At 34.7% G+C, this 25,638-nt stretch overlaps 1 protein-coding gene across 1 annotated transcript in view; it reads left to right on the top strand.

Moving 5' to 3' along the window:
* LOC145303508 (uncharacterized) overlaps positions 1–25,126 on the top strand; it is a 61,260-nt gene extending 36,134 nt beyond the window's left edge. Inside the window, exons 6-12 of the mRNA XM_080144941.1 lie at positions 7,181–7,236; positions 9,253–9,434; positions 12,328–12,422; positions 13,373–13,469; positions 14,961–15,064; positions 21,699–21,814; positions 24,292–25,126. Coding sequence (XP_080001067.1) covers positions 7,181–7,236; positions 9,253–9,434; positions 12,328–12,422; positions 13,373–13,469; positions 14,961–15,064; positions 21,699–21,814; positions 24,292–24,544 — 903 coding nt within the window. The 3' untranslated portion in view covers positions 24,545–25,126. The remainder of the gene's footprint in view (positions 1–7,180; positions 7,237–9,252; positions 9,435–12,327; positions 12,423–13,372; positions 13,470–14,960; positions 15,065–21,698; positions 21,815–24,291) is intronic.
* The last annotated feature ends 512 nt before the right edge of the window (positions 25,127–25,638 follow it).

A 25,638-nucleotide genomic window follows, 5' to 3' on the forward strand; every position in this document is an offset into this window, starting at 1 on the left:
GAAGCCCTTCATGAAAATACAGGTATCTCAGATTTTCATAACATTTAAACAATAACTATAAAGCATCAATTCATAAATATTCCTCAAATTTTAGTTGCTTTGGAATATTTTAAGGAGTTTTTAGAAAACACAGTATGGGTACAATCTCCATTTGAAAATTGAAATATTTCAGATTTGCATTGAATTTGATCTATAGTTGTAAATTGAGCCTTAAATTTAAGACATTTTTCTTGGTCTCTTTCCCCCTCCATCTCTCTCTCTCTCACCTACCGTTCCTCTCTCTCTCTCTCACCTACCGTTCCTCCCTCTCTCTCTCTCTCTCACCTACCGTTCCTCTCTCTCTCTCTCTCTCTCTCTTCCATGTCAAATCATCCAGGGTTTGACACCCATATCCATAGATCTGGCTATAGTTTGCACTGCAGATAGACAAGATAGGAGCTAAGAAATCCTGAAAATTTGAGCACATAACTCCAAGCGGTGCCCAATTTAGAGTTTTTTTAGTCACATGATGTGGCATCCAGGTGACAATTTTGTGATGTCATTTCTTTGAATATTTTCTGATTGAAAGTTCGTAAGGCCCTGAAAATTCACCCATGTGCGCATCACTGAACTTGTTGCCATAATAATGTAACTGACCTACTTTAGATTTTGCGTATCACAAACCAGTCAGTTCAGTGTGCAAAAATATAGTGAAATTCCTTTTAATTTCAACTTAAGCTAAGTTACTATTTTCAATGAAGGACGATTTTTTAATGTTGATGTATTTCAACTTCATGTGCATAATATTGTATGTCGCTATGCATATAAAAACAATCCTATCTCAAAGAAAAATGACCACTTGTCAATAATGGCTGACAATATCGTAGCCTTCAAGTCCAATGTAAACAAGTTCTTGTTGAACCGTCCCTTTAAATGAATTCTACCCAACTTACACTATTAACGATTACTAAATTACCACTTTACATTCATTAACCCTTATCCTCGAGTGGCTTTTGAGCTTTGATTAGTAATGACTTTCAAGTAGAAAACAAAATCAATATAGAGTTTTAAGTTGTCTTTAAAAAAAAATCCTAGTTGAAAACTTCAAATAATTAAATTTTTGCTCTATTTTGTACATATTTTTTCTATCGGCTTGATATAATAATTACTGTTAACATATTTTTCATTTGTCACAGAAAATGCGAGTGAACGAAACAAGAACTTTTAACCATTTTTGGTCCAGAAACAACTTATTGCGTCTAAAATATGCAAAAAGTAATACATTACCATGCCAGCTACACCCATTTTTATTTGATTTGGAGGCACATGTAGAAAAATCCGAAATATCTCTATAAGGTTTCATTTTTGAGAAAATCTGATGCCATTTTTGGATTAATCTAGTCAAAAAAAACTTACCTGTGTGAATTTTCAGGCCCATACAATCTTTCAATCAGAAAATATTCAAAGAAATGACATAAAATTGTCGCTCAATCGTCACATTATGCGATTAACACCAAAATGAAATGATGCACTAAATCAGAAACCGCTTGGAGTTATGTGTTCAAATTTTAAGGATTTCTTAGCTCCTATCTATTCTATCTTCAGTGCAAACTACAGCCAGATCTGTGAATATGAGTTTCAAAATCCCATACTTCTAGATGAGTTGACACGGAATGGCCCTCTTCTCTCTTTCTCTCTCTCTCTCTCTCTCTCTCCCCCTCTCTCTCTCTCCCCCTCCCACCATCCATCTCTTTCTCTCCCCCTCCCACCATCCATCTCTTTCTCTCCCCCTCCCACCATCCATCTCTTTCTCTCCCCCTCCCACCATCCATCTCTTTCTCTCCCCCTCCCACCATCCATCTCTTTCTCCCCCCCCCCTTCCCCTCGTCCATCTCAGAAACGCAATAATGTTGAAATTTATGATGAAGCAATAGTTGCGAACTCATTAACCAACATATATGTATTTATGTATTAATTTGGAAATCCTAATGATCCATGGGAAGAGAAATTATTTCATGTATGTTGTACAATACCTGTTGAGAGTATGTTAAATTGTTTCATATATGTATATAAATTACCCATCTGAAGGTAGGTAAACATATTTTAAATATGTGTTGTAAATTACCCATCCTCAAAAGGTAAAATTATTTCATATATATTCTGTAAATTACCTGTCCTAGGGAAGGTACAATTAGTTCATAGGTAGGTAAAATATTCTTTTGCTCGAAATATCAAATGATAAATAGACATTAAAAATTCATTTCTCCAAAGAATAACAATTATATGCAAAATCAACTTCAATTTTCTCATTATGGTCCCGAGCAACATCAAGTAGCCCAGCTAGTTTTAAAATAAATAAAACAAATATTCTGATCCAGAATATTATTAAAATGGGAGCTTTTTTCAATGATGTAAACGTTTTGTATTTGTGTGTTCAGTGTAAGGAAAAAAACAATATAAAATCAAAAATAAAACCAGAAACAGATATGATGTTTCTAGCAGATATGAGATACGAATCCACCCGTGTGCCCGACAATGACGGCCACTATGCAAGTCTACTAGACCTTTTTCTCACAACTTGCCCTGAACTATGTTCAGTTTCTGTTCTGTCTCCTCTTGGATCTTCCGACCACTCTATTGTATCGATTAAGATAAAAATGAAATGTAATAAGTCCCCAAACGTATCTCTCCATCATACAGTATATTGATACACTAAGGCTGACTGAGATAGCTTCCGTACATTTATATCGGATCTACCTCTGCGTTCCATGTTTAAAAAGTATGTGTCATCTATAGTATCAGACCTGACGGAATGGTTAATTGTAGGTATAGACCGTTCATACCCTCAAAAATGTTCCAGCAAAAACCTAACAGCCCCCCCACCCCCCCATCGTTCTCTCCAAAATGTGCTGCTGCCATTGCGCACAGAAATCACTTTTTCCACTGCTTCCAACATAATAGATGTATGGTAACTTAAAGCCGCTTTCAGGACTGCCAGCAACCATTGTAAGAAAGTAATAAAGAATGCAAGAGAGTTGTATGCTCAGTCCAACAAGTCAAAAGTAGCTGAGCAACGGCTTGGTTCCCACCAGTTTTAGCAAAAAGCAAACAGAATCCTGAACAGAAGCGTGTGCTCTATCCCAACTATCATCAATGGACCTTAGATAATCTCGTCAGCATCAGACAAAGCCAAACTCCTTGCCAAGAACTTTGCAGCTAATTCTACCCTTTGTGACCAATACCGCCAACCCCCAATATTTTCTCCTGTATCAGAAAACACGCTATGTGATATACATATATCTGTATGTGATGTTGCCAAGCTAATCAAAAACCTTGATTCCAGTAAAGCAACTGGCAACTGGCTCTGACAGTATTCCGATTATAATACTTAAAAAAAACTTCAACCAGAACTAGCGCCCATACTTACAAAACTGTTTAAACATTGTTTTAAGGAGAATTGCTTCCCATCACCCTGGAAAATTTCATCAGTATGCCTTGTATTTAAGAATTCAGGTGATCGCTTATCCTCCTCTTGACATATCTAAGGCCTAAAGGTTTACTTCAAAAGATCTCAAGCTATGGTATAGCTGGAAATGTCTTCTCAATTATTAAATCATTTCTTTCTGATAGGTTCATAAGAGTAGTAGTTGTTTGGCAAAAATCAGAAGCTCACAGTATTAATGCTGGAATCCCTAAGGGGTCCATCCTGGGCCCAACTCTTTTCCTGATCTACATTAATGATCTTCCAAATCACATCCTTACATCATTTTTAGACATTTATGCTGACGACACTACCATTTATGGTACCACATCTAAGACAGTAAACGACCAAGTTCTCTCCAATTCTCTCTCCTCTGATCTTGAGCATGTGATACAATGGGGAAAGGAGTGGCTGGTTACTTTTAATGCATCTAAAACCAAGCTTCTCTCTTTACATCATCAACATTCTGATCCACATCTGGCATCAATTAAAATGAATGGCTCTCATCTTCAGGAGGCCTCAAGTTTTAACAAGCTTCTGGGCTTGACCATTACTCCTGATCTTAAATGGAACTCGTACATCAAATCTGTTGCCAAGGCCGCTGGAAAAATGGTGAGATCCTTCTATCGATCCAGTAGATATCTCACTGCTGATGCAATTCTCTATCTATATAAGAGCCAGGTACATCCAAGGATAGAATACTGTTGCCACATCTGGGCAGGAGCTGCTAGAAAGAACTTGTCCTGCCTTGATAGAGTTCAAAATAGACTTTGTAGCCTCGTGGGAAATGTCCTTTTCTCTTCCCTGCAACCTCTATCTCACAGAAGAGATGTTGCGAATTTGTCTCTGCTGTATTGTTATTTTCATGGAAAGTGTTCGACTGAGCTTCAATCTGTGGTCCTCCCTCGCCAAACTTTTACAAAAAACAACCGTTTAGCTGAAAACACTATTAATAATTCCTCCCACTCTTTGTCTGTACCTAAACCTAAACGTAGATTCCATGAACAAAGCTTCTTTCTTAGAACTGCACGCTTGTGGAATTGTCTTCCATTTTCCTGATTTCCAGCAGACTACAATATGGTTGTCTTCAAGTCTAACGTAAACAAGTTCTTGATGAGCCGTTCCACTTGTTAACAAATTTACCAAATTTCCATTTACTAACAATTACTATATTGTCCCATTTCTACTGTACCCTTTTTAACCCTTATCCTCGAGTGGCTTCTTGGCCTTGTTAAGTGGTGATGCCTATGTAAAAAAAAAAAAAAAAAATTCTTTTTGTGCATTAGTCGAAAATGCCCACATTTTACCAATATTCCGGGTTAGAATAAGCTTATTTTTTGTTGGTTTTTAAGAAACCAATAAATAGTAACATTTTTTTATTGCAAAGAACATAGTGCAACAATAAATAAAAATTGGCTAGGCACAATCAAATATTGATTTGGCAACTACATTGATATATGGGTCTAAGTTTAATCATCCAGCCAACTTGGCATGCAATATAATACTTTTGATGGAGGCGGGGGTAGCATCAGGTTGTGCTCTTTATGGGTACTTACGGAGGATGTACCAGCGGAAGTTATAAGGATGTCTAACATCAGATTTTATATAGATGAAAATATTAGATTTTTAGGGTTTTTTTTCTTTTTACTTACTTTAAAAGGTTAATTCAGTTCAAAAATAAGTTGTCTAGTGTTACATGAGAACAAGAAAAAATGGTCATGATTTTACATCCACATCGTTGAAGTGTGGATGATGCATGAAAAATCAATATTATTTTATTTGATTTTTAACTCATTATCCAGACTTGAAGAAAGTTAGAAATCTATTCAATAAATGTCACGATAACATTTATTGGGTTTGTGTCTAACAGTATCGTGCTTTATTCTTGATTTTTAACTCATCTCCAGACTTCAATGATGTAAGTGCAAAATCGCGACCATTTTTTTCTTGTTTTCACGTAACACTAGACAACTTGTTTTCTGAACCGGATAAACTTTTTAAAGTAAGTAAAAACACACAAAACTTATCCAGATAGGTAGAAGAATAACTCATCTTGCCTTTGGTAAGATTTAATTTTTATATATTTGAATTTTTTACCCCCCCCCCCCCCTCATTGGTTTCTCTGCTAAATACTCAAAATATCTTCTGTCTTTTTACATGATTTTTTTTTAACCTAGCTATTTTTTGTGCCAATAAATTTGAAATACTCTGTTGCACTTGTAACACTAGCTGGCTTAACTGATGATTTTTATCGTGGGATACTTTGGAGAATTTTCCATGTTTCATATAACATAGTACTACTAACCAATATAAAAGATTGATAAATTTAATCTGACTTATCTAACGTACCTACTACCAAATTTCTTGTCTTAGTGATTCGTTAACATACATTATATAACACTAGCTGTATTTATAGAAGTTCTAATCACACTGACACACAGAAGTTAAGCAACATTGAGCCTAGTCTGTATCAGATGGGTGACCATTTGGATGTACCAGGCGCTATATGTAGGAGGACGTTGACACCTCTCAACAAACTTAACGTCATTTCCCCGGACCGGGATATACCTGCAACTGGGAGCCACTTTTGAATTTAATATTCCCTTGACACTTCCTCCTTTCGAGGAAGCTAGTTCAACCTGCAATGAGAATGACATCTACTGCAGAGAGCTGGGATACACATATTCAACATTGACCTGGAGTAAAAATAAAAAGATTTACTTGTTTATGAAGAAACAAAAATAAATTTTGTTATCAAATTATTTTGTAAAATTAAAAATAAAAAAAAACTATTCGCTAATCGATTAAAGAAAAAAAAAAATGTAATTAATGTGGAGGCAAGAAACATACAGACGCACACTTGAAGTCACATAAGTAATAGTGTGTGTCTGTGTGGATCAATCATGACCAAACCTGACATGATGGTCCCCCACCTAGGAATGGTGCATACCATTTTTTTCAAGGTTATATAGCCTATGTATATATGAGGGATGCAAATTGGCTGATTACTGATTAATAGGCCTTTCATAATTAGCTGATTAAAAGGTTTTCTAATGCTGATTTATCAAGTTTTGTTATAAATGATACTAATATTAAATTAGATTGTAAACAAAGATGAGTTAACTCCCTTTTTTGCTTGCCAGTGAAAATTTATCGAAGAAACATGCATCGTCTACACCATATTACCAAATAACAGACATGATGTGCTGTTAACATAGATTTATTTTGTGAAATAAAAATTTAAAAAAAAAACTATTGACTGATTAAAGAACAAAAAATATGTAAATTATGTGGAGGTAAGACACATACACTTGATATCATATATATATAATGTATGTCTATTTAAAAACTAAAGAGGAACAAATTCTGTATAATTGCACATAACTTTCTTCTAATCTGTTTTAGTAGGTAAGAGAAAGTGTCTCCATTCTAATAAATTTCTTAACTGAAAGTTTTTGTTTTTATTTTAAAACTGAAGCAAGATAAAATATTCATACCAATAACATAGTGAAACCAAAAATAAACTAGTCTGCATCAAATATCAATATATCAGGTACATTGTAATTTCAGTTTAACTTGAAACATTAGACAAAATAATGTAAAGGTTTAAAGATTGTAAAGGGGGGGGGCAGCGTTTTCTGTTTTTATGGATTTGTTACTTTCATTTCAGTCCTAGCAACCAATTTTGATTCTTGTCTAATGAGTCTAATTCTTTTGCAGACACGGTTATACATGCGAGATTATATCAAGCCTGGAATGAAGATGATTGATATTTGGTAAGTCAACATTGTCTAGCTTTTTTGTACAGAGGTATTTTTTCATGTTTTCAAAATCTGCTTAAGTAAATGTTAATTTGTATAAATTTGTCATTTTTATACATCAAAAAAATATTTTTTACCAAAGTATTTCACTTCTTAGTTTGAATCAAGACAACTTTTTAATCAAGCAGTTAATGCAAATAGAATCTTTTTTATTCTAATAGGTAAAGAATTGTCTCCTCCTTCCATTAAGAAACTGTAAAATGAAAATATCCACAAGGGTTCTGTGTAGCCATAAATGAGAACATTTAACTTTTATTCAAGTGATTATATAAAAATAATTTCATAAAATGAGCAGTTTGTTTAATAAGAGTGACTGTTTAGAACGCAATTTATGGAGAGTAGAAAGCGCATTGTGGAGGCGTTATCGGCAGCTCCTGTTACTCTCGCTTCTTTTTTGTCCCTCAGTCCTCATTTTTTAATGAGTGATTTTTCTGACAAAGGGAGAAGAAAAAGCTGTTTTCTAGGTTGGCAGTATTTTGCGCGAACAGTTGGCAGAGATGGCGGGAATTTTCTGTTTCTATGTCTATCCTTGTAGCCATGTCACTAGTAAGGGTGCTATACCATGAATCTCAAACTTGAGGAAATAAAAGGAGAATATTACAAAATGGGGGACAGGGGTTAGAAGCAGAAAACCTCACCAAAATGAGAATGCAGCTTTCCAGACGGATGTTAAAATTTTTTTTCTTTAAGTAATCAACCATCTCAGCAAAAATAACCTTCTTAGTAACACACAATATGGTTTCCGTTCTGCTAGATCTACAGCAGATGTGCTTACAGTTATATCTCATAGGATTAGCGAATCTCTCGACAGAGGCAACCTTTCCAGGGCAATTGCTCTTGACATATTAAAGGCCTTTGATAGGGTATGGCCTAAAGGTTTACTTCACAAGATCTCAAGCTATGGTATAGCTGGAAATGTCTTCTCAATTATTAAATCATTTCTCTCTGATAGGTTCATAAGAGTAGTAGTTGATGGGCAAAAATCAGAGGCCTGCAGTATTAATGCTGGGGTCCATCTTGGGCCCAACTCTTTTCCTGATCTACATTAATGATCTTCCAAATCACATCCTTACATCATTCGTAGACATTTTTGCTGACGACACTACCATCTATGGTAGCACATCTAAGACAGTAAACGACCAAGTTCTCTCCGATTCTCTCTCCTCTGATCTTGATCACGTTGTACAATGGGGAAATGAGTGGCTGGTTACTTTTAATGCATCTAAAACCAAACTTCTATCTTTACATCATCAACGTTCTGATCCCCATCTGGCATCAATTAAAATGAATGGCTCGCGTCTTGAGGAGGCCTCAAGTTTTGACAGGCTTCTGGGCTTGACCTTTACTCCTGATCTTAAATGGAACTCATACATCAAATCTGTTGCCAAGGCCGCTGGAAAAATGGTCGGATCCTTCTATCGATCCAGTAGATATCTCACTGCTGATGCAATTCTCTATCTATATAAGAGCCAGATACGTCCAAGGATGGAATACTGTTGCCACATATGGGCAGGAGCTGCTAGAAAAGACTTGTCCTGCCTTGATAGGGTTCAAAATAGACTTCGTGGCCTGGTGGGAGATGTCCTTTTCTCTTCGCTGCAACCTCTATCTCACAGAAGAGATGTTGCGAGTTTGTCTCTGCTTTATCGTTATTTTCATGGAAAGTGTTCAACTGAGCTTCAATCTATGGTCCCTCCTCGCCAAACTTTCACAAGAAACACTAGACTAGCTGAAAACATTATCAATAATTTTCCCCACTCTTTATCTGTACCTTTTGACTACTCTACACTCTTTAACCCTTATCCTTGAGTGGCCTGTCGGCCTTGATAAGTAGTGACGCCTATGTAAAAAATAAAAAAAAAATTTTAACTCATTAAATATGTAATTGTTAATACCAATTTTGAAAAAAAGAAAAAAAAATTTGTAACTCTTATTGATGATGTAATGCCAACTTTGAATCTTATTTTTTAGTGAGACCTTAGAAGGAATAGCCCGTAAACTTATCAATGAAAATGGTTTAAAGGCTGGTTTAGCCTTCCCAACCGGTTGTTCTTTGAACCATTGTGCTGCTCACTATACGCCAAATGCGGGAGACAATACGGTGCTGCAGTATGATGACGTGTGCAAGATCGACTTTGGAACACATGTTAATGGTAAGTTTGTATTTCACAACATTTAGCCATTCACCTGTCTATGGACAGTGCATTTTATATATATATATATATATATATATATATATATGAAAACTGAAAATTATGGAATATTCCGACATGATGAAAATGGAAAACGAACAAACCAAATTATATGCTCAACGGTTTGTTTTTATTTCAAGACTTCTTCGGGATGATTAATTTAAAGAAAATAAAATACCAGTACAATATTTGAAAATGTACTTGTGTTTATAATGTGAAAAGATGTCTTTGTTCTATTTCAAAACGAAAAATGTCATTAGCATTCAAAGTGTGTATAGCATTGTGGCATGGAGCATGTGAGATTTTTTTTTTTTTTTTTTTTAACGTCATATAGCCGTTAGATATTTAAAATATCATGCAATTTGTTTGTTTTTTTTTTGTTTTTGTTTTTTTTTTGTTTTTTTAATATAGTCATAATTAAAATGTTGGATGTGTAATTGTAATATGATCATTGATTTTTTTCCTTTTTATTTATTGAATATATACGTTAATTATTATAGGTATTATTTTCTCTGGTGTAAATAAGTTAATCTGTGTCTAAAATTAAGTTCTATTTAATATAAGTTTACTGATTGAAAGAGATAAACTATAAAAACCTTCATATTATTTAATTGTGTGAGTTTGCAATAAGTACTGATTCAAGAATGCTTGGAGATTTATCTAAAACTAGCCTAGGTGCCCGGGTGTTTGTGAGTGTAAAAAAAAAAGAAAAAGTGGTACTAGGCAGGCAAGCTCGAACCCATGACACGAAGGCGGAAAAAAAAATGAAAGAAAACCTGGCATCTTACCGCCACGCTATGACACGACAGGAAGTGAAAAGCGTTCAAATTTAGCGATGTCAATCAAAAAGTTGACTTGCAAAAATGGCCAGTTAAGTGAATGAGTTCAAGCAGGCGCAGAAATGAACGTCTGACATAAGTTAAGAATCATAAACTTAACTCTGGCTATAGGCCAGTTTCTGTCATATCTGTTTATCCACGATGTTGGGGAAAACCAGTCTCCTCCCCCCCCCAAAAAAAAGGGGGGGCTCTGACAACATCCAAATGAATAGCAGTTGTCTGATATGAAGGGTTTCGCCCACATTGATCAAAGCTAATTGCCTTTTTGGATGTCCCTGGCAGGAGAGCCAGGCATTGCTGTTTGCTACAATCAGTTTCGCTTTTATACAAAAGACAAACATTGGAAAGAATGGGACAGAGGGAATTTTTCTTTTTAAGTCGATCAAAATAAAGATGGACATCTGTTCGCAAATCAAAGATATTATCATCTAGAAAGTATAAGGAAAGTTTTCTATAATAGTAACGTCAAGAAGCCCGGCGATAAAAGCCTTTCGTGGACATACAAATTCGCACACACCCATTTTGACTTTTATATAATAGACTAGCAGAGGTATCCTGCATCACATAGGCGTTGAATTGTCTTCCATAAGAATGAATGTCTCCCTTGAGGATACTCAACGGGATTGGATTAAATTAATTTCTCCCTATGATATCGCAACAAAAACATACTCTTTCATTTCTCTGGAAATATGAGTTTTTTTGTTTTGTTTTTTGTTTTTTTGTCAAGTGTCAACACCCCTGATCACACCTATTCTTCATGGTTACCAGCAAGACAATCTGCTGCTGTCTGGGTTTGAAAATAGTATTATATTAAGTCCTACAAGAAAAAAAAATGAAAGTGTTAATCAGACCATTTCACCCAATCCAATGCCCAAGAAAAGTTAGACAGCAATCACTCGTTTTATTTTATGTTCATTTCTAGGAGGGACCAGCTTATAGTTCCTTTACTTTTCAATCTTAAATTGTTTAGATTTCCAACAGTTTATCTTTCAATGATCTCTTTGTAAATCTTCAAAATGGACATTGTTATTTTCTTGTTTGTCAGTATTTGTTAGTTCCTTTCCATTACTTTTGGTTTAATAGATAAGTAATTATATTTTCTTTTGTAACTTTTATTATTTAGGCATTTCTTCCATTTCGAATTTGAAAGTTTAAATCCTATGTTTCTATTTGACATTTTTAAATTTATATTATTATCCATACATTACATATACATGTGATATCCATTTATGATGTTGAAATAGAATTACATAGTTATTTAAGGCAGACCCTGTGTGAATATTCTGGAAACATATTCTAATCTGAATAATTGCAGGCAGTCTATTTTTGTAAATTTCTCAAATAATAGTTGTTAAAAGTATAATAAGAATTTTAATGAAATTGACTAATTAAAATTTAACTTGATTCTGAACCAATCCTTGTTATCTTCAAAAGGGATTTTATGTGTTCATAATTAGAGTTCTGAATTTTATTAGATGAGGTATGATGCATTATTTGGATTAATTGGACAATTGTTCTCATCTTGAGTGTTATCTGCACAATGTTTTGGTTGATATAACCTTCAACCTTCCTCGCATGTAAAAGTCACCATCGTATTTTTTAGCGGGAAAAGTGGGGAGGTTAACTCTGCACTCAAATTTTTTCAAATTTTTTTATCTTATTAAAAGTAAGTTAATTTAATTATCTTTATAATTTATATAATCAGAGAATCCTATTATGTATTATTTCATTTTTTGTTTGTTTTTGTTTTCTTTCTCTCTCTCTCTCTCTCTCTCTCTCTCTCTCTCTCTCTCTCTCTCTCTCTCCCCCCCCAGATATTTCTCTTGCTTAAAAAATTTGTAATTTAAATTTTATTCCAACTGAAACTATTCTTTCATAGTTATATTTGAAAACTTTTCTTATTAAAGTTTTTTTTTTATCTTTGTAAAATTTCTAGAATTTAATTGTCTCAATCATGAAAATTGAAATTTGTTTTTGTGTATTTTTCATAATTTGAATTAATTTTTGTCTTGTAGGTCACATAATTGACTGTGCCTTTACGTTAACTTTTAATCCCAAATATGATGACCTGATAAAGGCTGTTCATGATGCCACAGAGACTGGTATAAAGGTAAATCAGTCTTTCCTTTGTTTAGATGTATTTATGTAGAGTTCAAAGGTTTTTAATTTGTATCTTGAATGTGTATCATGTATATTAAGTTGAATCTCAAATAGGGATTGTCAATTATTCTTGAACATCTATCAAAATGTCTGTCTTTTAGTAAATAATTTTTGTGATTATTTCACTTTTTTTAAAAACAAATACAGAATAATCTTTAAGGTGTACATAATCATCACGGAATAAAGATGTTATATTCTAAAAATCATGTAAAGTGATCAAGTAGGTTTTTTTTTTTTTTTTTTTTTTTATCAAATTTTATGATTTTAGCACTTAAGTATTTTTAGCAACCGTTGATTTCTTATGAAGAAATAGATAAGTATTGATTGTCAAAATGCCACCCTTGAATTAAAATGCGTTTTAAACAAATATGACTGGCTGCTCTTCCATACAACGCATAAAAAAATTTTATTTTCTTAAATAATTTAAAACAAATACTACTTGATCAGTTTACGTACCTTTTGGATTACGATGTCCTCATTCCATGATGGATAACATCGTAAAGAATTTTCGATATATTGATTTTTCAAAATAATTGTAATTTAAATAAACACCATAATTTAAAATTGCAAATTTTATAAAAAAAAAATTTTTTTAATTTATCATTTTATAGGCATTTTTAGCCCCCTTAAGACACAAATCAGTGGGTTTTTTTTTTTTTAAAAACATTATCAACATCATCTTATTTCTCTCTTGATGATATTGCAGATTGGTTCTGTTTAAATTCCATTGTTAAAAATATATTGTTCAATATAAGTGCTATTACTACGAAATGGCAGTGGTGGCGCACATATGCTTTACATTAATCATTAGTTTTCTGTTTTAAATTAAAACCAAAATAATAAAAACTATGATGAACTTGTGTACCAAAATCAAAAAAGTATACTTATTTTTCTCTTCAGGAAGCCGGCATAGATGTAAGGCTGTGTGACATAGGAGAAGCTATACAAGAAGTCATGGAATCTTATGAAGTCGAGTTAGATGGAAAAACTTATCAAGGTATTACTTAAAAAAGAGAAAATATATGATTTATAAAAAAAATTTTTTTTTTTTTTTTTAATCTAATTTTCATTTTTTCTTTTTCGTTAGTCTTTAATTCTTTCACCTTTCTCCTTTTCCGTTTTTCTCTTTTTTCTTTCTATTGTATGTATAATAAGATAAAAGGGCTAAAATAGATTGAGCAAAATTCTTCTTCCCCTGAAACTCATAAGGAAAGAATCTTACAAGGAACGTTTCAAAATTAATGCCTCCTATTTTTATTCCACTCGAATGGATCAAAAGGGACTGCAAATTGCATTGTTATGATGACTGAACTTATGCATTCATGACTTGAAAGGTTCATCTCTCTGTTGCAGATATTGACAGTGTGAAACTCTACAAAAACACCTTCATCATGGAGTGCGTCAGAAGAGATACGTCATTGAATTTCTGGCAAAAAATGCATTGAGAATGGTGATGACTATGTAGAAAAATAAATTCTAAAGTGCAAAAGCTTGTTTGTGTTAATGCACCACAATTTTTAGCTCTTCAACTTTTTCAGTTTAAAAAAATAATAGGAGGCTTTACTTTTTGAATATCTATTGAATGGTTCACTCTTACTCTGATATCAATAGATATCACTTTTTAAACTGTTTTCCTGCTTTCCAGCTGACTTCAATAAGCTTGTCTAAAAGTCCAATGTAAACAAGTTCTTGATAAACCATTCTGCTTAACAAATTTACTGAATTTCCATTATTGACAATTACTATATTGTCCAATTGACTACTGTATACTCTTTAACCCTTATCCTCGAGTGGCCCCTTGCCTTGATAAGTGGTGATGCCTATGTTAAAAAAAAAAAATATGAAAGCTACTACAAACTTTTATTCAGCTACCTTCAACAATTGCGCTCCCAAAACAAAGATGGCGAGAATGAGCATAGTTGATGTAAATACAAAACTGAATTCACTAAGCATTAAACAAAATACGAAACCATGTAGAAATATTTTATTTCAAAAAATTACTTTAGTTTTTACATTTCTTATGTTATTTTTTTTTTTTTTTTAAATATATTTATATGGAAATATTTTATTTCAAAAAATTAATTTAGTTTTAACGCTTATTTCTTTTAAATCTTTATTTAAAGAAATGTAAAAAAAATAAAAAAATTTCTCTTTTTCACGATAACACGAGTGTTAAAACTAAAATAATTAAAAAAAATATATATATATTTTTGTATGGTTTTGTATTTTGTTTTATGCTTTCATTTCATATTTACATCAACTGTATCCATTTCCACCATCTTTGTTTTGGGAACGCAATTGTTGGGGATAGCCATTTATTCTTTGAAATTGTTATTTTTTGTAGGCAGCTTGACATAAATAAATTTATTTCTGATAATTTATAATTGTTGATAACGAGAAGTACACTTTTTTTTTTTTTTTTGTTGAACTGAAATATGTATATCTAACCTTATGCTCAAGGTATTTTTCCTCTGCCTCTTTCCCTCAGTGAAATCCATTCGTAATTTGAATGGTCACATGATTGGCCCATACAGGATCCATGCTGGCAAGACTGTACCTATTGTAAAGGGTGGAGAAGCGACCAGAATGGAGGTAAGTTGAATTTTCATCATCGGTTTACCATCGATTTTTACATGCTGACATGTGTTGGCCTGTTTTTAGAAATTGACTTCCAATTTATCCTATTTCTGGCCAGGTCTGTATTTATTCTTCTTTCTTTCAAATCCATCTTTATTACTTTTCCGCCCATGTTTTCCTCTCTTTGTGACGGGACACCGGACGATGCCGGGTGTCCCGTTCAGCTAGGTGAAGATAAGCATGCTTATGGCCGGGGGGGGGGGGGGGGGGGACAATTTTTGTTAGTTGCTGTTAATTGACCTAGACTGTAGAATTACTAATTTCGGAGCCGGCTTCTGATGCAGGTCGCGTATATGCCAATTATGGCTAATTGACAGGTGTAAGGGGAGGGCGGATGTGACGGGACACCGGACGATGCCGGGTGTCCCGTTCAGCTAGGTGAAGATAAGAATGCTTATGGCCGGAGGGGGGGGGGGGCGTGCTGATACTGTGTCAAAGATTAAGACAAGCGTTTATGAGATCCTCGGGAGACATATCTGTTTTAATGGCGAAAAAAAAAAGGAGATTATTTTTATAGTTGGATCTGGTGAGAATGAGTTTTTAATTGATTCGGACAGTCTCGAGAATTGGGCTCCAAAATGTCTGCTCGGAAATCGGGGACCCGTGGTGTTTTAACTCAAGAGACCACCAAGCTAGTTTGACAGATATGTTCACAAAACAATAGAGAAAGGGAAAAGTATAAGAAAATAGAGGGATAGAAAAAGAAATTCACAAGAGAAGAAAGAGGGGGGAATAGAAGATAATGGAGAAAAGGAAGGAAGATGCTTTTGATATAAACAACGATCGCCTACTCGAAAAAGGAGATATAGAAGGGTTTTGGCAGTCTTTGGTCAGCGAGCGAAGCGTACACATCGGCTCTCGCCCCGCCTGGGGTGAGAGGCAGGGGCAGAAGTCTCAGTAAGGACTAACTTAAAAAGTTCTTGTTCTTAGCTAGAGAATTAACCTGAAATCTCACATATACAACCTGCATCACGAAGCGCGGATAACGAAAACACGACGTTAAACAAATGTAGAATGATTGCAAATAATTATTTTATTTGGTTTAACCGAAAATGACCTCAGAGTTTTTTCTTTGTTTTTCGATTGCCGGCATAAGTGAAGATGCAGTTTATTTCAGGTATGCCCTGACGCCAGACGACGAAAACGCAGACATAAAACCAGAGTGACGGCCGAAGAGGACAATGTTGCCACACGGACTTGGGGTCATGCACGTTTAACGTGCCTTGAGCAGCGGAGGTATGTTTTCCAGGGACCAGTACGAGTCTGGTCACGCTGGAGGGGTCCACCACTGGACGACGCAGGCCCGGGACATCGTTCTCGTTACAACGTGATGCACGTGAGATGTCCCGTTACAACGTGATGCGCGTGACGCGTGCGTTACAACGTGGTGCCGATGACTTAGGATCATCACATCTGGAATGTGCACGAACGAGTTGCCACGAAAACAGTTTGAAGCGTTTGGAACTCAGTTCCCTTGAAAAAAAATATATAAAGGAAATGGAAAATAGCACAGAAAAATGTTTAGAGAAAGAAAAAAAAAAGGAAAAAAAAATAGGAGAAAAAGAACGATTGAAAAGAAAACTTATCGAAGAGAAAAGAAAGACTGACATTGAACGTACCGAAGGGAAAAGAAAGAGTGAAATTGAACTTTGAGGGCATAAATAGCCGTCAGAATGCAGAAAAAAAATGCAGCGAGACAGGGAAGTGGAGATATGGAAAGGAAGGAAGCAGACGAGAAAGGTAGGGGCAGATTTTTTTGGTTCCTATATGCTTCGCCCAGATTTTTTTTTTTAGGCGCTGTTGTCAGGGTGCTTTTCGTTGGTTACGTATTCTGTAAAGATTTTTTTTTTTCTTAATATTGCAAAGTATTGTTGATTTTATTTTGTCACCCCCAAAGAAAAAAAGTGAAAATGAAATATGTATTTGTTTAAACGGGTTGATACGTTGTTGTATTGGGGCATTAAGAACAGTCGCGCATATGTTATCACTGATATGAGAGAGAGAGAGAGAGAGAGAGAGAGAGAGAAACCGGCAATCGGGCACTCTGGCAGTACCGATGCCATTCTAAGACCGTTAAATAGACGGTGGGTGGGAGAATTTTATTAAACTAGAGAAAAGAAAGAGAAAGGAAATTTTTTTTAATTTGTTGACAATTAATTCCATTATTGAAATTTAGTTTTAAGTGTTTAAACTGCCGTATAGGAGTAGATTTGATCCAAGTATGTAGGTATGTGCAGGCGTGTGCGTGTGTATGCGCGTGTACGGGTGTATAGGTGTGGTTACCTAGATAGTTAAATAAATAAAGAAATAAAAGGGAGGAAGAAAGAAAGAAAAAAAAAAGAAGAGACGCCATTTAGAGGCATATCAAACGGGTAGCAATAAAAACCAGACAACCCCTGATAGCGGAGGGGGGAGATGATGAAGATGAGAATACCAACGGCCAGCCACGCGTAGCGCCCGGCCAGAAAAAAAAAAAAAGAAAGGGAAGGAGAGTCGCTAGTTAGAAGCATATCAAACTGATAGCAATAAAGAAAAAAAAAAAGGATAGACAAGCAAACAGAGGAAGTCATAAATTATGAGACACGCGCCAGATGAAGGGAGAGAGGCGAACAGAATAAAACAGAATTGTAGCACCCTATTTTTATTGATTGATGTATATCCTGAATCGTTTATTTTTGAAAATCTATTCTTGCCCTAGTCAGGTATTCAAATCTTAAATTAGTCATTAAAAAAAAAATAAATAAATAAAATAATAATAATTATTATTAATTATTGTAGTTAAGAAGAAAAAAAAAACAACTTAATGATTGAGGGATGTCCTGTGTTTAAGGGTCTCTATTGGTCGCTCGGCGGCGAACTCCATTGCTCCTACGAAATAAAAAAAATGGGCTTTAAGACATCTTAGTACCGAAGGGAACGGGTGGTTGGAAGACGTAAACCCAGTGCACGGTTTGCAAAATTATCAAAGGGAACCTGTGATTGTCAGGTATGGTAACACGAGAAAACATATTGTGAGATTATTGGAAAATATACTGGTCGCATAAGACGGCGTAAGTCCAGTGATGGGACACGAAAAAGGACCTGTGATTTTCAGGTGTGTTATACTAGGAGAAGGTAATTACTCCGTCAATTTTATTTTTTTTTTCTGCCTCGTTGGAGGGCGAGGCTGAGTACCCTCCCTGGTATTCGAAGCAGTATACCAGCCGACCAGGAGCCTGGCGGAAAAGAAAATGCTTCACAAGGGGGCATGGCATGGAGTTATTGTTCGCTGACGGCTGGGTGAGTACAGGATGCCTAGAAACGTTTGTTGTTACCAGTGAGAGTGAGAGAAGTAATAATCTAACTGATGGTAGTGTTAAATCATTTAATCTGTCGAGTAGAATATCTTAAAGAAACTACCGGTGCTGATATTGTTCTGTTTTGGAAAAGAGAAATTTAGAAACGCTCAGTCGAGAAGGATTTCTCCTTCACGGGACGGGGATTGAATATTGTTAGTGTAGCGTTGAAACAGTTGTTGCACTTGGTCTCTGACCAAAATGGCGCTGCGGGGACAAATTATGGGACTGAAGGGCAGGATCTCTCCTTCACTGGATGAGAATAGTGCATGTTGGGTGTGGCGTTAGGGCAGATGCTGTACCTTGTTCCGAGTGAGAGAATGCCTATGGGACAAGTGAAGGTAATAAAAAAAAAAAAAGCTTGGGTATCGTAGAGCTTAATGAAAGCTGTACAGGAAAGTGCAACGTTGTGTAAGTATGGTTTGGAAAACGTATTAGCTGTGGAGGAAACTTAGTCTCCTTGCACCGGGGTACTTAGGAGAAACGATATGCACCCTCCCCAGCTGGCACGCCTATGTTGTTTTATATTTGGGACCATGGGGAAGAAATTGAGATGAAAGATTTTGTTGCCGTCGGTTGGATCGATGCACTAAAAATGTACGTGTGTGTGTGTGTGTGTGTATCTGATTGGTGTGCCGGGAAACTTTTGTTGATCTCGTAGGAGAAAGAATTAATTGTATTGGGAATTCTGTATTATATTGTATTTGGGAAATTCTGGAAAAAAGAAAAAAAAAGAAACAGTTTAGTTGAGGACGGACTAGATTGGGAAAGGAAGGGGAGTGTCAGAAAAAAAAGAAAAAAAAGAAGACGAAAAAAGAAAAAATGGATATGTGGATAGGATTTGTTCAATGAGGTGTGAGAAAAGAAAAATCTGGAGAGTGTTTTTTAATTTGCAGATAGCTGGATAAGGATGTGAGTGGGGGTCAATGATGAAGAGACCTCCCCAATGTTAAGTGTAGGGAGAAATCAGGTGACCGTAAACCACTGACGGCAGCGCGCCTGGGCGGGGCAGGGATACCAATGAGTGCCCTCCACCAAAACCTGGATAGGGTGCATGGGCTGCAACTATCGACAAAACCCAAGGTTGCAGCACAGTCAATCCTTAAGCCATTATTAACAAAAAAAAAAAAGAATGGAAGAAAAAAAACAAATATAAAAAGTGCAAATATTTTTCTGATTGTTTTATGAATTATGAGGAAGAGAAAATGAACAAGTAGTTAAATGGTGTATGAGCCCTCCTTTGATAGTGGACTGAGCATGGTTAGCTTTCCTCAGTTGCATGCACATAGATTAAGGCATAGAGAAGGACCGAATATTGAAAAAAAAAATGAAAAGAAAAGAGAAACTGTTTTGCATGTACATGGGTTAGTCACCTTAAAAGGACTAGTAGAGAAAAAAAAATGAGAGTTTAACAATCGAAAAAAAAATATATGCATGTATACAATCTCATACACCGGGATAAGCAGAACCATTAGAGCAGAACATTTTTGCATACCAACCGGACCATTGATACAGGAACATTTTTGCATGCCGAATGGACAATTTTTGTTAGTTGCTGTTAATTGACCTAGACTGTAGAATTACTAATTTCGGAGCCGGCTTCTGATGCAGGTCGCGTATATGCCAATTATGGCTAATTGACAGGTGTAAGGGGAGGGCGGATGTGACGGGACACCGGACGATGCCGGGTGTCCCGTTCAGCTAGGTGAAGATAAGAATGCTTATGGCCGGAGGGGGAGGGGGGCGTGCTGATACTGTGTCAAAGATTAAGACAAGCGTTTATGAGATCCTCGGGAGACATATCTGTTTTAATGGCGAAAAAAAAAAAGGAGATTATTTTTATAGTTGGATCTGGTGAGAATGAGTTTTTAATTGATTCGGACAGTCTCGAGAATTGGGCTCCAAAATGTCTGCTCGGAAATCGGAGACCCGTGGTGTTTTAACTCAAGAGACCACCAAGCTAGTTTGACAGATATGTTCACAAAACAATAGAGAAAGGGAAAAGTATAAGAAAATAGAGGGATGGAAAAAGAAATTCACAAGAGAAGAAAGAGGGGGGAATAGAAGATAATGGAGAAAAGGAAGGAAGATGCTTTTGATATAAACAGCGATCGCCTACTCGAAAAAGGAGATATAGAAGGGTTTTGGCAGTCTTTGGTCAGCGAGCGAAGCGTACACATCGGCTCTTGCCCCGCCTGGGGTGAGAGGCAGGGGCAGAAGTCTCAGTAAGGACTAACTTAAAAAGTTCTTGTTCTTAGCTAGAGAATTAACCTGAAATCTCACATATACAACCTGCATCACGAAGCGCGGATAACGAAAACACGACGTTAAACAAATGTAGAATGATTGCAAATAATTATTTTATTTGGTTTAACCGAAAATGACCTCAGAGTTTTTTCTTTGTTTTTCGATTGCCGGCATAAGTGAAGATGCAGTTTATTTCAGGTATGCCCTGACGCCAGACGACGAAAACGCAGACATAAAACCAGAGTGACGGCCGAAGAGGACAATGTTGCCACACGGACTTGGGGTCATGCACGTTTAACGTGCCTTGAGCAGCGGAGGTATGTTTTCCAGGGACCAGTACGAGTCTGGTCACGCTGGAGGGGTCCACCACTGGACGACGCAGGCCCGGGACATCGTTCTCGTTACAACGTGATGCACGTGAGATGTCCCGTTACAACGTGATGCGCGTGACGCGTGCGTTACATCTTATCCTCCTCCTCCTCCCCCCCCACACTTATCAGTGCATAATTACGGTGTTTTGAACACCAAAAACTAATTGATCAATGTATAAGATTTTTTGAATATGATATATAAGCACTAAACAATTACTGGACAGGGAATGTTGTATAGGGACATTTTCAGAAGAGTAGACTTCAATGGTATGGTCATGCTGAAAGAATGGTTGATAGTTCTTGTGTTAGTAGATGTTGAGGTAGCAGGTTCGATTCACATAGGAAGGGCAAGGGAAAAAAAATGCGAATAAGTGATAAGGATGGACTTCAGAAAAATGGGTAAATAAAGACTTCACTAGCAGTTAGGAGGTCAATTTCTGAGTCATCCCAATGCATGCCAACATGTAAAATGAATGTTAAACTAATGATCATATAATAATATAATTATATATATATATATATATATATATATAATGATATTAATATAAATTTCTCGTGGAATGTTGGAGAATGCAAATTTTTACACCCTATGACTCACTAAACTTTTAAAATAAATTTCTTTTTTCATTCACCTAGGAACTTGAATTCTATGCCATTGAAACTTTTGGCAGCACTGGAAGAGGCGCCGTTCATGATGATATGGAATGTTCTCATTACATGAAGAACTATGAAGTTGGACATGTTCCACTTAGGTAAGCAGGAAGGTTTACATATTTTTCTATTATATTCATGTATATGTTGCTTGAATGGGATTGTGAGATAAATTTAATTACATTATTTGATCATTACATTATATATATATAAAAGCGAAAATGTATGTATGTATGCTTTTCCTCGATGTCCACAAAAGGCTTCTTTCAGAGAAGCGCTTGCTCGGTTCACAACTTCTTAAAACTTTTTATATCATCTATAAATTGTAATATCTCAGAGTTACCCACGGAGCTCGCCTGTCTATTTAATTTTATTGACTTTCAAACGTTAATTATTCGACATTTCCCACATCGGCACGCGTTACATTCGGTTTTCGGTATAAAAAAAAAGCGAAACTCGACTCTAATCACAGGCCGAAAGTCAGTTGTCTCAAGAGAGCTAAGTAACGTTTGTTCAATATCGACTTCGTCATATCAGACTAGCTTTTATTTCGCTCCTAATAAACGGAGTGGGTTTTTAAAAACAAACAAACCGATTTATTCACCTCATTCAAAACTGTTTTCTTTTTTTTTGGGGTTTTTTTTTTTTTTTTTTTTTTTTTTTTTTCACATACCCCGAAAAACACCCGGGTAACTCCGGGTACCCCTCGCTATTTAATTATAAAATCATTACATTATCTATATAAAGGGCAAAGTGTGTGTGTTTGTATGTTTCGTAAAAACTTTCGACAGAGGTGACAGATCCTCACGAGATCGGTATCATTTTAAAGCTCAACCTTTCGGACAACAACTTTTGAAAAATTGGCCAAAAACATTAATTCTTTCACTCTAAACTGCAGTTTTCTACAAGGAGGGGTTAGTTTTTTTTTTTTTTTTTTTTTTTTTTTTTCTTTTGCATCGCCATTTTCAAGCTATCGTATCAGTTGGATTGACTTTGCTTCATTCACTTTCGACTTCCAGAACATTGGTAGGACGTCAGATTTTCTTTCACTTTCTTTTCCGCCTTTGTGTCACGGGTTCAAGTCTGCCTTCCTGCTACCACTTTTTTAACACCTCTCTCCACCCTGGCTACCTACTGTTGTTTTCATTCCTCCTCTTCTCCCCCCCCCCCTATTACTACTTTATTTTAACGTATCTCTCCATTTGGACTTCATACTGTTATTTAAAAAAACACACACACCTCCCCACACCCGGGCACAGGTACCCCTGCTAGTTAATTATAGAATTTAATGATTACATTATTAATTATTTAAATTATCAAATGTGAATAGTATCCAAAACTTTCAATCTTCATAATAAGTGTGGATTTTAAGATTTTTTTTTAAGTCAAAAATAACTTTCAAATTTTGAAACGGGCACAAATATTTTTCTTTTTCTCCATACAACTATTATCTAGACTAAATTGATTAACTTTGTGAAATAACCAAAATGAATTCTAGTAGCTTTTGTTTTAGTACAATTGTTTATTCTTTCAAAAGATTGATCAACAACAGTAAATTGAAACAATTCAAGTTTGTCACGTAGAGACGAAAAATACAGACACAAGAAATGGTAACAATTTTATTAATACTGAGCTATTTCTTTATTACCATCAAGTGTTGCAAACAAATTATAGAAAAAAAGAAAACCAGTTTTAAAAATGACATCACGGTATTCAGTTACTAATTTTATTCTTCATAATTAAATTCTCTTTTGCTAAAAACAAAAGTGGCTTTTTAACTTTTTCTTTGTTATTGCTGTAGTGTAGAGTTTTAATCTGTTGAAAGTATGGTGTTCCAGTACAGTTCAGTCTGTTGCTTTATGGAAAATAGAGATAAAAAATACATGCTTTGATTAATTTTTTTAAGATTTTAAGAAAAAATAAGTTCATAATGTCCAAACAAATTGATTTAAACACTAGTACAGAATTGTATTATAAATTGTGCGTGTATCTCACCTTGAGAAAATTCAACAATCAAATTTCAAACTTGAAAATCAAATTGATTGTATATCAATGTATCTAACTTCATTTGCTACCAGCTTCCATTTGATACAATAATCTAAATCAAAAGCTATGAAAAATGATTCTTTAATAGATTAAATTCTTTCAAATCCTCCATGATTGAAAATGATGAATCCTAAAATATTGTCATGCAAGTAGGAAAAAAAAAAAAAAATGAAGATCATTTATGCTAAGCTCTAATAAATTTAAAAAAAAAAAAAAAAAACACTGTCACTAGTACAAATTGTTTTACCATTTTCTTTTCTTGACGATCTTATTTAAAATAAATTTGTATCAAAATTACAAAAATGTTTACCTATTTATAGCAATAAATGAAAAAGGGTGATTTTTCTTTGTTTTTTTATATATATATATATATATATATATATATATATATATATATATATATATATATATATATATATATATAATTTTTTTTTTTTTTTTTTTTTTTTTTTACTTTCAAATATTAAACATTGGTTAACATAGCCATTTTTTTGTTGTTGTTGTTCTTATAATGTCTTCTCTCTCTTTATAGGGTAGCCAAATCAAAACAACTGCTGAATGTCATAAACCAAAACTTCGGCACCTTGGCATTCTGTCGCCGCTGGCTAGATCGTCTTGGACAGACCAAGTATCTAATGGCCCTAAAGAACCTTTGCGATTCTGGCATTGTCGTACCCTACCCCCCACTCTGTGATGTTAAGGGCTGCTATACGGCACAGTTTGAACACACCATACTCCTCCGGCCCACCTGCAAAGAAATCATCACTCGTGGACCTGATTATTGAGTAACTGTACGGACCAGCAGACGAAGGTGCCAGCAATTTTGATGTGGAAGAATTTGTGGTGCCTTTTTTTTTTTTTTCCCCAGTCGATATTATTGTCATAGGGTCTCGGTGTGACCATTCCAGTTGAGGAAAGGAAGGACAATGCAGAATTATTTAGGTTTTCTTATTTTTAATTTTATTTGATTAAGATTTTTTTAAACAAGTCTTTAAGTGATCTCTTTTAACTTACCCTTTTTGTTGTTTTTTTTTGTTTTGTTTTTTCCCCCCCATCTTTATGCACTTTCTAGAAAAAATATAAAATACTCTTCCAATTTTCATTTCCACCCCACCCCAATATAGATAACTATTATAAAAAAATTTCTGTTCAATTTGTTTCATATTGTTTTTTGTTTTTTTTTTCACTAAAAATTTTAATTAAAAAAATATTTTTTTATAATTATTTAATGAATTGACTTTTTTTACCCACTTCTTTCCAAAATGTCCTCTTCAACTGGTAACTTGTTTTTTATCTAATGAACAATAAATTTGCTTGTAAAACATTGCATATTGACAAATAAATACTTTGAAAAATAAAAATAAAAATTGTTATCATTACAATGATGCTTGTGCATCTGCTGGCATATGTAATAAAGCAAAATAAACAATTTTCCATGATTTTTATTAATACTAACGAAAATCGTGGAAATTCAAATGTTTTTTTACATTAATCTGTATTATTTATGGTCAATAATTTTTATTTTTTTCAAATAATAAATGCTGTTGGGGTCAATATTAAAAAGAAATTAGTTTTTCTTCTTCTATAAAATGATTGACATTATCAGCCAAATATTCTCCAAAAAAATAAAACATGATTCTTTATTTAAAATAGTAGCATTTTTTTGTGTGTGTGTTTTTTTTTTTTTTTGTTTTTTTTTTCTTTAATATTTTGTGCCTTCTTGCAGCAAAAATACTTGTATGCCAAATATTCTTCAATTCAATGAAACGAATGACACTTTTTGAAATGTATTGATTTAAAATTGTATTGTTTTAGTTGACAGAATAACATAATTTTGGAACAGTTAATTTTGAAATATGTAAAATGGGATTTTTTTTTT

The sequence above is a fragment of the Euprymna scolopes genome, chromosome 19 (assembly GCF_053919585.1).
Source record: "Euprymna scolopes isolate OS-2025 chromosome 19, ASM5391958v1, whole genome shotgun sequence".
NCBI classification, from domain to species: Eukaryota; Metazoa; Mollusca; class Cephalopoda; order Sepiida; family Sepiolidae; genus Euprymna; species Euprymna scolopes.